This window comes from Seriola lalandi, unplaced genomic scaffold, assembly GCF_002814215.2.
Source record: "Seriola lalandi dorsalis isolate HSWRI2012SDOR001 ecotype SW California unplaced genomic scaffold, Sedor1 jcf7180002054898, whole genome shotgun sequence".
NCBI lineage: Eukaryota > Metazoa > Chordata > Actinopteri > Carangiformes > Carangidae > Seriola > Seriola lalandi.
This window is the reverse complement of record NW_019525450.1, coordinates 1,499,500-1,514,353: the sequence shown is the minus strand read 5'-3', so window position 1 is coordinate 1,514,353 and position 14,854 is coordinate 1,499,500. Positions and strand designations below refer to the sequence as shown.

At 39.6% G+C, this 14,854-nt stretch overlaps 1 protein-coding gene across 2 annotated transcripts in view; it reads left to right on the top strand.

The window, feature by feature from the left end:
- The window catches only part of LOC111672264 (neural-cadherin), a 232,992-nt gene that overhangs the window by 129,797 nt on the left and 88,341 nt on the right, over positions 1 to 14,854 (top strand). For both annotated transcript variants that reach the window (XM_023429642.2, XM_087180218.1), the window contains one exon: positions 12,705 to 12,919. In XM_023429642.2, coding sequence (XP_023285410.2) covers positions 12,705 to 12,919 — 215 coding nt within the window. The remainder of the gene's footprint in view (positions 1 to 12,704; positions 12,920 to 14,854) is intronic.

Genomic DNA, 14,854 nt, shown 5'->3' with positions numbered 1-14,854 from the left:
AACAAATCCTTTTAACTGCAAACATGATGACGAAATAAGCTCTTTGGTGCTTCTAGTGGTAGAGGAGACATGGTGACCCTGTTTAACTTTGTGTAATTCAGCCTGATGCTTTGTGTATCCTCAGGCTCAGATCTTTAATGGTGGAAATGAAGGGCTCTTTGCAACCAATTAAACGAAACACCAAGCTTTTATCACTGTCTCAACTGTAACTCCATGCAGAATTTGAATGTTATGATGAAATTAGGAGTCAATTCTCACACTTGCAATGGTACGAGAATAAAGTTGAAATATTTTTCTGTACAGCGTTTATCTCTATGGTGGTTATAGGTAAAGAAAATGAGTCCAACTTGATGTTTCATTAGCCACAGTTTCATTTTGTTTTACCTTTTTTTTTTTTTAAGTATATTTTTTGGGGCTTTTTATGCCTTTATTGGATAGTATAGTAGAGAGAGACTGGAAACGGGGAGGCAGAGAGAAGGGGAACGACATGAGACCACTACACCACACAATGCCCCCGTTTCATGTGACTTATAGCGGGACAAGTTTCCAGAAAACCAGACTAAAGGCAAGTGAGTTTCGCTAATGAAGTAAATTCATTTGGATTACTAGCCACACATTATGCTTTTAGTTTGAATATTTGCTGTGTAGAAGTATCATCATCTTTAAATAAGTTATCTGCCTTCAGACAAAAAGGTTCTGCTTTGAGAAAAAAACTGTTGGAGAGAAATTAATATTTTATATTTTTTTTTTTGTTTTAATGATGGCAGAATACTGTTCCAGTATCATCTACATAGATTAAGCCTTTAATTTGAAAAGACTTTCACGTCAGACAGCAGACTCTGAACAACAACCCACTTTAACTTTCTTGCTAAAGTCTCCTTCTTATCCAACTCTGCTTGCAGTATAAGTATAATGCAGCAAATATAACCCTTATAGACTGTAAGAACAAAGCCAGCGGTCTATGTATTAAGTAATGACTGAACAGACTCCTGCAGGAGAGAAATGCTTATATATGTCCGCCTACATTCTTATCAACTGAAGCTACCGACCAAAAAAGAAATAGTTCACACCTGTAAGCTCTGTAAACCATTCTTTTGAAAACCCAAAGAAAATGAAGCATTTTTAAATTTATATTAGCATTGTTCCATAATTTAATCCCAACAAAAAAAAAAACCTCCTCCTTTTTTTTTTTTTTTATCTTTTTGTACAGTAAACTTGTAAATACGTCTCAGATCACATTTAGCACTTTAGTATATTTGCATCATCTCATCATAGACTGAGTCTTTATATTTCATAGCATTGGAATTTAGAAATGATAGATTGGTGTGGTCATAGTAACCAGCCTTATTAATAATTTGTCAGGCTCGATTTCTGTAGTAAGACTTGAATTTATCCTTGTTTTAAATGTCGACCCACAAACTTCCACACTGTAATTTATAAAGGGAAGTGTAAGTGATTTTTCTTCAATAATTTTAATGATTATTGAAAGAGTTGCCTAGCAAACAGTGCAGTGGTGTCCTCGGTATGCAGGCTCGATAGCTAATTAGCTGCTCAGCTGCAGCACATCAAACATGTACCGTAAACATATCTTGAAATGTCTGGACACTGTTGTTGTCCTTCCTCATCACTGCTATCAACTCACTGTCTGCCCATGACCCACAGCTACAGTTCACGCTTGTTTACTTTGTCTCTCGTTCCCTGTGGTGAACACCTGTCAGTCAAACACAGACGCTGACTTCCCCCTTCAGCTCGCAGAGAGGAAAAGGAGCCTTTCCCATATTTCCCCAGACCTTTTTTTTTTCTTCCATTTTATAAGACAAAACTATCAAGAATACATCTTAAAAAAACACATAGATAATGTTTTAAACTGCACAAAACTCAATTTCAGTTGGACTTTAATGGATCATAGAAGTGATTTCAGTTTATCCTGAAGGGCACATGAATGTCTTACTAAATTTCCTTAAAACTCCTCCAAACATTGTCAAGACATTTCACTCAAAGCCACAAATGCTGCTCTCATGGTGGGGATAGGGGAAAAGTCAGTGGATCACCAAACTCGTTAGGACCGTCTCCCAAATGTGAAACTGTTCTTTCTGTAAGACACAAAGTCAGAGCATCGAAAAAGTCGAAAAATCTCAACCTGCTGGTGACACTAGAGTGAAAGGCAGGGGATCACCTAAAGGTGGGGTTCCATCCATCTGTTTTAATGCGCATTTTCAATTTGTGAGTTTAAAAAAAGAAAAAAATCTGAGTAGGAAGGGGATTTAATATGGACAGCATTGCCTCTGTTCATTTTTGTTTATTTATTTTTATTGAAATGTTGTGATATATCTGTACATATAAGAATCTCAAATCCCGCAGAGGCGGCACTGTTTTGTATTTATTATGTATTCCACTTTATCTTCTCAGACAAAAAGGGCAGCAACAAAATATTATATTTTAACTCTGAGACCAAATTTCATCTTCCAGAAGAAATTATATCATATATCAAAACGCTACAAACAACAGAGCCAGTCCACTCGAGTCAGCTCCCAAAGTATCCTCGATAAAACGGGCGGAGCGAGAACACTTGGAGGTATTTGATCTGTACTTGACTGGATGCGGATTTGGCTTCGAACAGTACTCAGGCTGTGGCTGATGACATTTCACAAGTCTGCTAGAACACAAGAAAAGCCTAATTGACGCTGTGACTGCCCCTACAAGGGCTTTCTTTGTCTCACAGACATGGTGTTCTCTGATGAAACTAAATATAAAGTACACATTTCTTCAATTTGGTGGCTGATTTATTTATTTTTTTTCCCTCAAGCGCGGGTTTGACTTTAACATCTAACAACACTCGACCATGCAGATGCCATAAAATTATGATTATGACTGAAAGAAATGAGAGATTTCAGCTTTGAAGTGACGATGCTTAGAGGAATGTCTACATCCATGTGTACATGCCTTACATATGGAGGGAACCAGTGAGGCACATACATATATAGAGTACATCAGACCTCTAGATAAGAGGTAATAGCAGCTGTTGCTACAGGTGCTCTATACTTAATATGTTCAAATACTTTTTTAATCCTGAGGCAGCAACCGCACATGCACATACAATACTCCCTGTGAACATATGTGAGACCAGATGAACATAAAGTCTCATAGCAAACATATCCACTAAGCTTTCTTGCTGTGTCTTGTAGCAGTTAATTTTACCCTCCAGCTTCATTTAATTAGAAGCAGTGAGTGAAAAGGGCAGGATTTGAGTCTGGCTGGCTGGAGCCAGCGTGTAATCTGGCTCACTGCTGGACCAGAGCAGGATGACTGGCTGGATCCACGTTAGACATAATCCCTGGATTACACACATGCATGCAAACGCACACACGCACACACGCACACACACACACAAATACAGAATTATACAATACATTAATTATTACAGATATGGACATTTTCTACTTTCGTTCTCTCCATGTTAATCTTATCCACAATGTTGCACTGATTTACATATTGGGACACCTATATTGTCTAGAGCACAACACAGATGGAGCAGATATCTTGATTGCTTTACATGCCCTCCAGACCACTGTATTATAGAACACAATCATAGTTTTCATTTATTGTTTTAGTTTTGTTCTTTGTTTTATCCCTGGTTATATTCGTATATCTTTAGACTTCATTACTAAATCAGAATTGTACAGTATGTGTTTGGTCCTCCTCATAATCCACTGAATTTGTATTTCTATAATAATTTTTTATAATGATGACCATGTAGCGTTAAGCCATATTTTAGAATTTACTCTCGTTGAAATGGGGCACCAGTCCTCTATGAGGACAACAATGAATTACTTCATTGCCAAATTTATCAGTCTCATATTGGAAGCCCTATATACATCGTCACCAAGAACTTTCTCCTTTTCTCCCATCATAATTACAACAGTTACTAGAGGTCATCTAACTATAGGTCGTAATAAGCTGCTTTCACGGAAAACCAACAGGGATTCTCCCAAATCCACTGAATTAGTATTTCATTTAAAAGGTTTAGCCTTTACATGTACAGTAAGAATAAATAAGTGGAGAGACATAATTAATCCAGATGATTCCATACAGGGTGTGAGAGGTCTCTAAAGGGAGTATTGAAACATAGTGAATAGTATGTTATGGCCCTCACAGTCACCAGACCTCTACCCATATAAACACCTATCGGAGACTTTGAAGAAAATTGCTTCACCTTAACTTGTGTCTAGTTTAGTGCAATGGTTCACAGTCTGGGCTTGGGCCCCTCCAAAGGGTCACGCGATAAATCTGAAAGGTCATAAAATGATTAATGGGAGAGGAAATAAGAAAAAGGAAAGTTCTGATTCACAAACCTTTTTCAATTTTGGAACTTTTCTCTAATCTTATTTTTTTTGTTTTGTGAAATATTAGATGATTGTATCATTTGTGGCATCAAGCAGTTGTATGAATGAAACCGTCTAAGATGTTTAGGGTGAAAATGGCTCTTTGGTGGAAATGCTAATAATAGACATCTGAAATATGAAGGGTTTCAACTAGACACTGAAATTTATGCAGGGGGCTTAAGCCAAAAAGGTTGGAATCCACTGACTTAATCTAATTTAAAGACCCCCTCTGATGAAATTCTTTTTAACCTTGTTAACATCTACAGTATATGATGTTTTTTTTTAATATAATACAAGACATATCATAAGTGAAATAATCATCAACACCATGACTGAGTGTTTCCAACTTGAACTGCAGTGAACCAATAACATAAAACATAAAAACAGATTCAGACAATCTGGGATTCATACATCACAAACGTAAAGAACCGATCCTGTCAACTTGCAGGGAAAGAGGGCAGGCGAAATAAACCTGAAAACTTGTCAGTGCAGCGAGAGTTTACATTAGCACAACCACTAACACTGTCAGCAGCTGCCAGTTACATATGCCTTATAATTGCTGATTTCTGGTCACAACAGACTCCTCATCTGAGCCTGGGTCTGACTGAGGCTCAAACAGTCTGTCTGATGTTTCCTCCTCTAACTATCTTGATACTTGCTTTTTCACCTGTCAACATGTCATCTGCCTGGTGGGTGGGGCACAAGGCCTGATCCAGAATATGTCAGTGAGGAAACGTAGATGTACTTTCAGCCCCAGTTTTCCATTTTGTTAATTTTTTATGTGGGAGAACCATGTTCAACAAGATATTTATCATAGCAGAGGATTTTTAGATGGTTTAAAACACTTGAGTAAATGTACTTAATTACTTTCCACCACTGGCAGCGTCTACACTGTAGGCTTAGCAAGACCTTTAATTAATATGCATGCATTGTTTCACAGGTCATGACACCTTTAACTCTTCGTACCTGGATGTGGACTTGCAGACATTCTTCTCCACTGATATAATCTTCTACTTTGCAGAAAAGCTAATATGATTATTTGATAGTTAACAGGTGGAGCCTAAACTATAAACCACTAGTGTGGGATACATGCACATCTGGATGCAGAACTTCTATTTCAAGTTTACGAGCACTGTGATTGAGTGTAGATGATGCTTCTAACGTCTGTTTTGGAGACTTAAACACATAAAAGACGACTTTTACTGATTGGTCACAATATTGTTACTGCCTACCCTAATGGCGCGGGATGGGGGAGGGGGACTTTGTTAAACAGGTGAAAATGGTGTTTCATTTTGTCCTGCTGAATACAGTGAACATGACTCAAATCCGGGAATGACAAATCGCAGCTTCCGCTGTCTCAAAAATATCGTGCTGCATGTCTTTCATGAAAAGCGAATGTGGGCCAGAATGGAAGAGCTGAAAATGTTTCTTTGTGAAGTATCAGCCAAACAGATGACAGGCAGAGAACAAGGCAAAGCGGGCGACGATGTCAACCCAGAGACATAGATGCTGCATGATTGTCACAATTTCAGTCACACGACACTACCTGAGCTCTGTAACATCTGCTGTGTGATCCTCCAGGTTCAGTGAAGGAGGGGAGATGAGACACGACATGCCAGGGAAGGGGAAAATCTGGATAGAAGGGGGAAGAGAGGAGAGAGGTAAAGGAAATTAAAAAAAGAGATAGGTAGTGAAAAGTGATGAAGAGAATGAGAGAAAAAGGGAAAGAAATGGTAAAACTAAAGACAGAAAGTAAGGGTAAAAGAGGTAAAAGGAGACCAGAGGAGTGCAGAGTAGGGGGAGAAAGGAGGAAATGATAAGAGAAGATGGAAGCAGAGAAGAGTAGAAAATAAGAAAGAGCACAAGGGAAGTGGAAGGAGAAGAAATAATACATGTAGATAAGATAAAAGTTAATACAAGATAGAATTGCTGTAGGATAGTTTTTTGTGCCAGAGGCTTTCAGATATGACCCCAACTGCGACACATACAAACACACACAAATACAGACAAACAGATTACGGCCCAAGATTGGAGGAAGAACATGTAGATAATCGAGGCACTGGGATTAATAATGAGATTTGGTGAATGAGGGGGCTGTGGGTTGGGGGTGGGATTACAGCTCCCGGTCCGACGTTAACAAACGCAATTCCCAGCAGACAGCGAATGAGCAAAACAAAGCTGCCTTAAGAGGATTGAAGGGCTTGGCCATTGTGACTAAAACTATGTCTCAGATTGTTTTGCGCTCAGAGAATTAGGATGACTTTGCCAAAATGGAAATACATGCGCGGATGTTGTCCTGATGCCTGTAATCATACACAATTATGCACACCCACATAAATTATCGGTCTGTGTGAACAGAGGTAAGGTTTAGAGCCTCTGAAGGTTTTTTTTTTTCTATAACATTAATTAAGTAACATTCACATTTTAGGTTAGGGTTTTAACACTCAGAAATTCAACAAGTCTAATCTGCTTCGTCACGCACACACACGCACACACACACACGCAATTCACTGTATATATGTAGAAGAGTTTTAATTCATGTTTATAAATGATTTTCCACACCTACAAACGCTGCTAGTTTAGTGACCATTTGTGAAGAATGTAAATAATATTAAGAACTTAAAGGAGCTAGTTGTATGTTTTGCTATTGCTACATAGCCAGTGTTACAATTAACAACTGTTTACTTTACTTACAAGTACATTACTTTACTTTACTTGACTTTACTTTACAGTACATGTTTAGCTTCTCTCATGTAATTGCTACTTACCCTCTACTCCTGTGCTTTCATGTTACATTAGCACTGTTTGTATGTAGCATGTTTGTTTGTCTGCTCGTCGGTTTCTCATGTGTCTCAAGGCAGTGAAGTGACATGTTCCTGCTTTATTTGCACAAGCAACATGTAATATGCGTAAATTGCATAATTTCCTACTCTGTGTGTGTGTGTGTGTGTGTGTGTGTGTGTGTGTGTCTGTATGTCTTTTCTCAATCCTGGATGAGAGCATAGGAAGGAAAATGAGCAACAGAACAGAGGAACATTTGGATGAGAAATGAGCTGTCTACAGAACACCAATGAGATGTGTGTATGTGTGTATGCATGCTCACAATTTTGCAAGCACACATCACTGTGTGTGGTTTTGCAGATTCCACAGGGCTAAAATTCAGAATATCTTGAGAAGCAGTTGAAGTGTGAATAACACAAACCAATGAAAAACTCACTTATTAGTAGTGGAGGAATTGCCCTGGAGAAATACCTTGTTTCTCTGAGCCGCGTGTTCATGCGTGTAGTCTGGAGGGAGGCTGTGTGTGCAATTTGTATATGCAATAATTGCCAACAACAGGTGGATTGGCTGAGGGGAATTTTTTTATTTTGCTCCAACAATGCATGGCTTTCTCATCAGATTCATATAGAGCTACTAAACTGTGAAGGGTGGAAGAGAAAAACTAAAGGAGGGATATTGAGATTCAGATGAATAGGAGAAAATTATGCTGGGATTTGTTTAGAGTCTTGAAGTTGTAAGTCTTTGCTGTTGCTGATCGACTGCATTTTACAGTTTTCTTGGTCGTTTCTGCTTCTTGATTTTTTTATTTATTTCACATCCTCATCCATGACAGATGATGAGAGATGGAAGGGTTAGAAAACTGTGCTCCATTCAGTTCTTTTGAATGCGGTACAGTAATGTCTTTTGGGCTTCATTAAAGATGCAGGAGTATAATGTACAGTGTAGCGTTAACACCATATTTTAGAATTTACTCTCGTTGAAATGGGGCACCAGTCCTCTAGGAGGACAACAATGAATTACTTCATTGCCAAATTTATCAATCTCATATCGGAAGCCATGACTTCTCGATTCAATGGATCTCCAGTCTCTACGTCAAAAGAATACAACAGGACAACAACTGGGTGTAAATAAAGGAGTTTATTAACTAAACTACAGAGTAAATGCAAGGTGTAATAATCATAAAGATGAACATAATAATGAAATGAGCAGTGTGATGAGTTGGCAATGGTGGGAGAGAATGTTATGGCTATACACTATGGCTATACAGCTAATGATGCTACGTCTACGAATCAGGTTTGATGATTAAATATTGCTATATTTCGACATCAACTCAGAGTGCAGAGTGTTAAGACCGGCCTACTGTGAGTTGCGCTGTAGCTGGAGACCCTCGGCTGGAACCCAGGTGGCTGTGATTGCCATGGTAACCCTGGAGATGCGGGATCTGGGTGGATTCTCCTGGAGGCCGTGTCCCGTTATCACGATGACGGATTCTGCCGGTGTCTCAGCGGTTCAGCTCTGGTGGAGTTTGCCAGGAGACTTTCTGTCTCGGTCACTCTTGATTTCTGCTCGGCTTCTCTGCAGGCGGTCGTGCAGATGTTATCTGCTGGTCACTCTTGCTGGTTGATGCGAAATAAACTCTAATGTTCTTCACTTTGGTTGGATAACTTTAGAGGAGACTGCCGTTGACCAGATGACTCTAAAGTTGTCAAAATCTTCAAAAAGGAAAACTTGATGATTAAAAGTTACAAAATTACTCTGAGGCACTTCTGTTGTTTTGGTTCAGTTGGTCTTGACTTGGCTTATAAAAATAAAAGATCGCGCATGTCGACAAAAATGACGTTACCTGGAGCTTCTGGCAAAGAAAAATAAAAGACGCGAAAAGTGCAAAAATGACTAAGAGCCATGAGTTTGTGGCTAGCAGCTTAGAGCTAAGAGTTTCCATGGCTACAGAGCCGGGCTTTGAGCCGGGACTCTGAGCTTTGAGCAAAGATCTCAGCTTCTAGTTTCTGCATTGTTTCTCGCTTCTCGCATCTTCTTGTCATCTGGGTTTCTCTGACTTTTCTTTCTCTTCTGGTTTCTGGAATTCTCCGAACTTTGTGACTATGGTTGAATTGATCATGACTGTTTTCTGTATAACTGTTCTCCAGTTGTCTGGTGTCCATTGGTTAATCCTCTGGAGCTGGCCCTTTGACCTTTGGTCTGGTTCTGTGTCGTTCGGACATGCTTAACAGCATGGTCTGTTTGTGGAAGAGGGGTCCTTTGTCTCTGTTTCCTATCAATCTGATAGTTTGATGGTGGGAAGAGTCACAAAGTGTCAATTGTGGGTCCGTAACTCTGCATGTCCTTATAATGAACTTCCTTAATGGCTTGTGACTGATGCCAGGCCACGTATGTACGCTACAACAGTCACATTAATGTCAGCCACATCCTGGACCTGAATGTTTTTGTTTTGCTTCTTCTTTCCTGCTTTCTACAATTACAGTGATTAATTAATAGATTAGAGGAATACATTTTAGTTTAGGGCACAGCACATGCATTTGTATTTGGTTATCAGGGTATTAGTTCTCATCTGTCTGTACTAACTGTATGTGTTGTATGCTGTGGAGCCTGGGAGGTGTCATGGTGGAGAATTTGTGGTCACAATTGAATAATCTCTACTCTGGAATTCATAATTCATGTGCACAATTTATTTGCACCCTCAATTCAGTAATTTGTGCACAAAAATAACTAATTCATGCACACTAATTTGTGCACACTAATTATCAACCAGGCTTAATCAGCACAGAGGACAAAGTCTGAGTCAGTCTTTTTTTTTTTTTCCCCACATCTCAATGATTGGTCCATAAACATTACAGAGAGTGTAAAAGCTACAAATTGTGCTGCTTTAGTTGACAGAGACACTCGCACACAGAGACATCTCATCAACTTCCTGTTGAGCTCTGTTGAGTTTCGCCTTTTTCCTTTTCCATAACCTGTTCCTAGGATTATGTACTTGAAGCCCTCACACATTAGGAGGAACAATAGGCGCAGCATGTTTCCAAATTTCGAATCAGGCTGTGCAAATTTTTAGTAATCTCATTAATTATCCCCTCTTGGTGACACAAGTCAAGATGTAACTGTACATGACCTTCTCTGCGTCAGACAGATAAGCTATAATAGAGATTCCCTGTTTATCTAGTCAAATGGTTTGGAACGGGCAGACCCTGAGCTCCATCAAGTCTCTCGGATGGAGAGACGTTTGTTTCTTTTGAGTTGCAAAACATTTTTTTCCATCTGCCAAATGTATTATCACAGGAAGCTTTCAATCAGCAAGTCATATACATATACATTCAACTCATATAGGTTGTTTGTAGATCTGTAGAAGCATACCAGACCATGTCATGTTGTCATGGTAACAACAATAAACATGTGGTTGAGGCCGTGGAAAAGTCACGGTTTTGTTTACATTTAGGCACAAATACTGCCTTGTTAGGTTTAGAGAAAGATCTTGGTTTGGGTTATTTAAATGCTTTCCTTAGGTTAAGAAGAACCTTTGTCGTCATGGTTACAATAATAAACCTTCTTTCCCTCTTAGTAATTACTATGGTTACTGGAGGACTTTTTCTCTTTCTGGAGGTCAGCCTCTTTTCAGTTTTGGTTAAATGGAATGTCTCAGTGGTTGAAGTGGTATGATTGCGTGCAGAGATGTTTCTATATACTGGACACAACATGTCTAAATAATAAAGTACATAACAAAATATGGTGGTGAATAGTGAGAGTGAAAACAACTTCTTAGTGTATCACATATATCATGACATCTCACAGAGTTGAATAGAAATGCTCCAACAGATTTGACGGAGCTCAGGCTCCATCCTTGTACAAACCCACTGGTAAAAGCTTGTAACGGGGGGAAGGATACTGAGAGGTTCCAAGATTGTTTTGCACCAAAAAACAATATATCAAATTATTTCTTAAGACAACAATATTGATTTATTCATGGCACATATTCTAAAATTACACATAAAAACTAGTTTGTACCTCTAGGCTTCTTAAAGTGATAGTTCAGGTTAGTTGATGTGGGGTTATGTTAGGTAGTTATCTGTAGTCAGTGTGTTACCTGCAGTAGATACGGTTCAGTGTGCTTTCAGTTTGGAGAAGCAGCTGGGAGCACTGGCACAGAAGCTGAGCGATGTACTACATTGATGGAGCGATGGAACTACATTTTTTTCAAAGCACACCTACTCTTAGCTCTGTCCGGCTCAAACAGCTGATCTGCAGAGTAAAACATTGCGTGCCGTAGTTGCGCGCGTGCATAGGAATACTCTAGTTGAATGGTTTACAAACTGTAGTTCTAAAGAAAAGGACTGTTTGACGGCAAGATAAAGTGGTGAAAATATTCCAAAGCGTAAACTTTTTTCTTTTAATTTGGGCATTTTTGTGGCTAAAATACGTTTTTGCTGATGGCCCTGTCCACAGCAGCTCATCATTCAGCTTCTGTGCCGGTGTTCCCGGCTGCTTCTCCGAACTGAGAGCGTGCTAATCTGAATCTGCTGCGGCTGAAACACTGACCATTGATAAGTACCTCGCACAACCCCACGTCCAATAACCCGAACTGTCACTTTAAGGACCCTCCTAGTCTCATGTTCCTGCTCCTGGGGTCGTCAGTTCTACTGTTCCCAGCACTCCGACAAATCTGTGCAGAAATATTAATGTTTTCTACTGACAGTACAATCAGCTGGGCTCTTGTTTTACTGTTGTTTTTGCTTTCTCCACTGGATGACACAAGTTTTTCTTTTAGTTTTGTTCAAATTGAAATATCCCGCCTCCGCTTGTTTTGTTAGTTTGAAAGCATTGATCGCACATCATGTTGTACAAAACAAATGTCTTTATATAGTTTCATCCTGTTGGTTACTTTTTTTGAAAGTCTGAACATACACTGACAAATATGAGAAGAATGGTTGGTTGAGATAAATGGGTCACATGGAGAAAAAAGATCAAATTTGCAATATAAGAAAGATGGTAGAATAAGTGAGAAAGGATTGAAAGAGGGAGGAATTAGAGGGAAAGATATTGCATTTAGGAACCCAAGGGTGAAACTTTGTTGAAGAGAGGAGGTGAGAGGTAAAAGTTTGACAGGAAGTTATGGGACAAATGAGTGCGTGGATGTGTGGGAATACAGAGAGAGGAGTTTTCTAGCGATGCAGTGATTCTCCCCATGGTTTTGCCACTAATGAGAACATCTGCATCAGTAAAACAGCCGGAGTGAGAGAGACTGAGAGATAGTCGGAGGGGATGGGTGTCTGAGAGGCTAAACAACAAGACTTAGACAGATGTGCAGAAAAAAACGTTGAAAGACTAAAATACAGTAAGTGGTTAAAAAAAAAGGGGGGGGGGGGGGATCAGAGGAGTATTTTACACTAACTAGTTTCGGAAGGTAAGAAAGTAACCAACTAGTCAAGAAAATCAAATTGTCAATAACAGGCACATAAAAGTCAAAGTCATCTATTTATTTAATTCACTAACTCATGTAATTTTGGCTCTTGGTTTGCTCTTCTCCTCAAGGTGCCAATGCTCAGCTCAGTTCGAAGGGCCTGAGTGCCAGCAGAACAAGCACAGTTTCCATGGCAACGGCTATGCCTGGTTTCCTCCCATGATGCCTTGTTTCGAGAGTCATGTGTCGCTGGAGTTCATCACGGACGTGGCTGACGGACTGCTGCTGTACAGCGGCCCCTTGGCTCAGCTGCAGGCCTGGGACCACGAGGACTTCATGGCCATAGGTAGGAGCTCAATTATACGTCCAGTCTGGCTCTGGACTCTGAATTCTTCACTGTGTGAGGACAGCTGTAACTGAGATGAGATGAAGGAAATCATTTTTACTTTGCATTTAATTGATTTAACATTTTTGGACCAGCAGGTAAATGTCCTCAGAACAGGAAATGAGTATAAGTCCAAAAGCTTTGTTAGAACAGATGTAGAGGCAGAAGAAGGAGAGTTCAGGGAGACTATATTTACCTTTAACTGTGTCTTTCGAGTATATGTTTGTTTCTGGCTTAACAGCAAATTGATGTGACTTAATGCCAGGTTTTAAAAAAAATATTAAAAAAGTGTTTTGCCTAAGGGGGGCATTAATTTAATAAGTGGCCATTATTACTGTAGGTGAGATGAAGAGTAGAGGGATTTAGTGCGGGAGAAGAGACAAAGCGCAATCCATGCAAACTTGTATCCCAGGGGGTATGTGGGAAATGTATTGTAGCTAGTTGGATAATTAGAGAATAATAGAATGGAAATAATAGAAATTATGATTTGATAGAAAAAGAAATAGTGTGTGCCCGCAGGCAGCTGGATCACCTGAGCACCATGTATTGTAATTCAAATTGGTGAAAACTTAACTGTTAGAATAAATGGTTAAAAAACATAAAAGCAGTGAGCTGGCAGTTAAGTTCAGACCCATTAATGAATAAATAGTTGAAACATCCATCTTCTGTAATTTTTTATTGTCCAGTGGTGTGAAAACAAATCACCTTTTATGTAATTAAACATGTGGAAAAAACAACAAAATCTGTTTTAAAATATTAAAATAAACACATTTGGAAGATGACAGGGGGTGCCGATGAAGGAGCACTTGAGTTTATCTGCTATGACTCTGGGTGCATATCTGAAAGAAAGTGGTTGTGAACCACCGGACTTCAGCGGTGAAAGTCTGTAGCAAAAAACTAATTAATTTCAGTGGAATTCATCTTGATTTAACCTGTACTTGCAAATTAGTGCTGCTGATCAATAGCAAGCAGTCTTGACAGCGCTAACTTTTGAGGGAATGTAGAGCTGGAGAGTTCAAACTGGAGGAAGCTTTAATAGGTTATTAACTGTGTTGCACCTTCCACTTTTATTTAACACCCTCTGTTGGGGTAAAAAAAAAATGCTCCACATGGGGAAATGGTTTATGACACAGGTGTCAGTTGTTCACGTATGTCTAAACTGTGAACACATTGTCCCATTTGCCCACAAGTTTGCTGTCACATTAGCATGATCATTAGAGCTTTTTTTCCCCCTCTTCAATAAAACTCTGTATCGAATGAAATTATGTAAGGGTTGAAGAAGAAAATACCGGGGGGGGGGGGGGGGGTGGGGGGCAGGGAAATTGGTAGAGAGTTACAGAGAGAGTTGACAAGTGATGGCTGGTTTGATGTTTTTTATGTATTTATTTTTTGGCTTGTCTTTATTATATGGGGGGGGGGGCGTTAATGGTAGCCGCCCACTTCTGCTTTACATCTCTGTGTGTCTCTGTCTCTCTGCCCCTCTCATCTCAGTCCTCTGTTTACGTGGCGGTGGCGGCAGACGAAGATGGAGGAGAGAAAATTATGCTCAGTGGGACACTTGGAGGAAACAGTTTGAAATTGAAATTAGGACGACCCACCCACCCATCCCTCTCAAAATGGCCTTCAGACTCTCTCTCTCTCTCTCTCTCTCTCTCACTCACACTCACACTCACACACAGGCTGCCGGATTTGTTTTAAATGAATATTGCTCTGTGATCGACATGTGATTAGCATCGCCGCCAAGTTAAAATGGAACCGTTTTCATCTCGAGATCTAAGGGCGGAGGGAAACATCTTGTTGTGTAAACATGAGAAAAGTGTTTGTTTTTTTTTTCTTTCCCCTCATTCTCACTTCTCATCCATGAATTCTCTTATTTCCTGTCTCTCCATTTCCTTG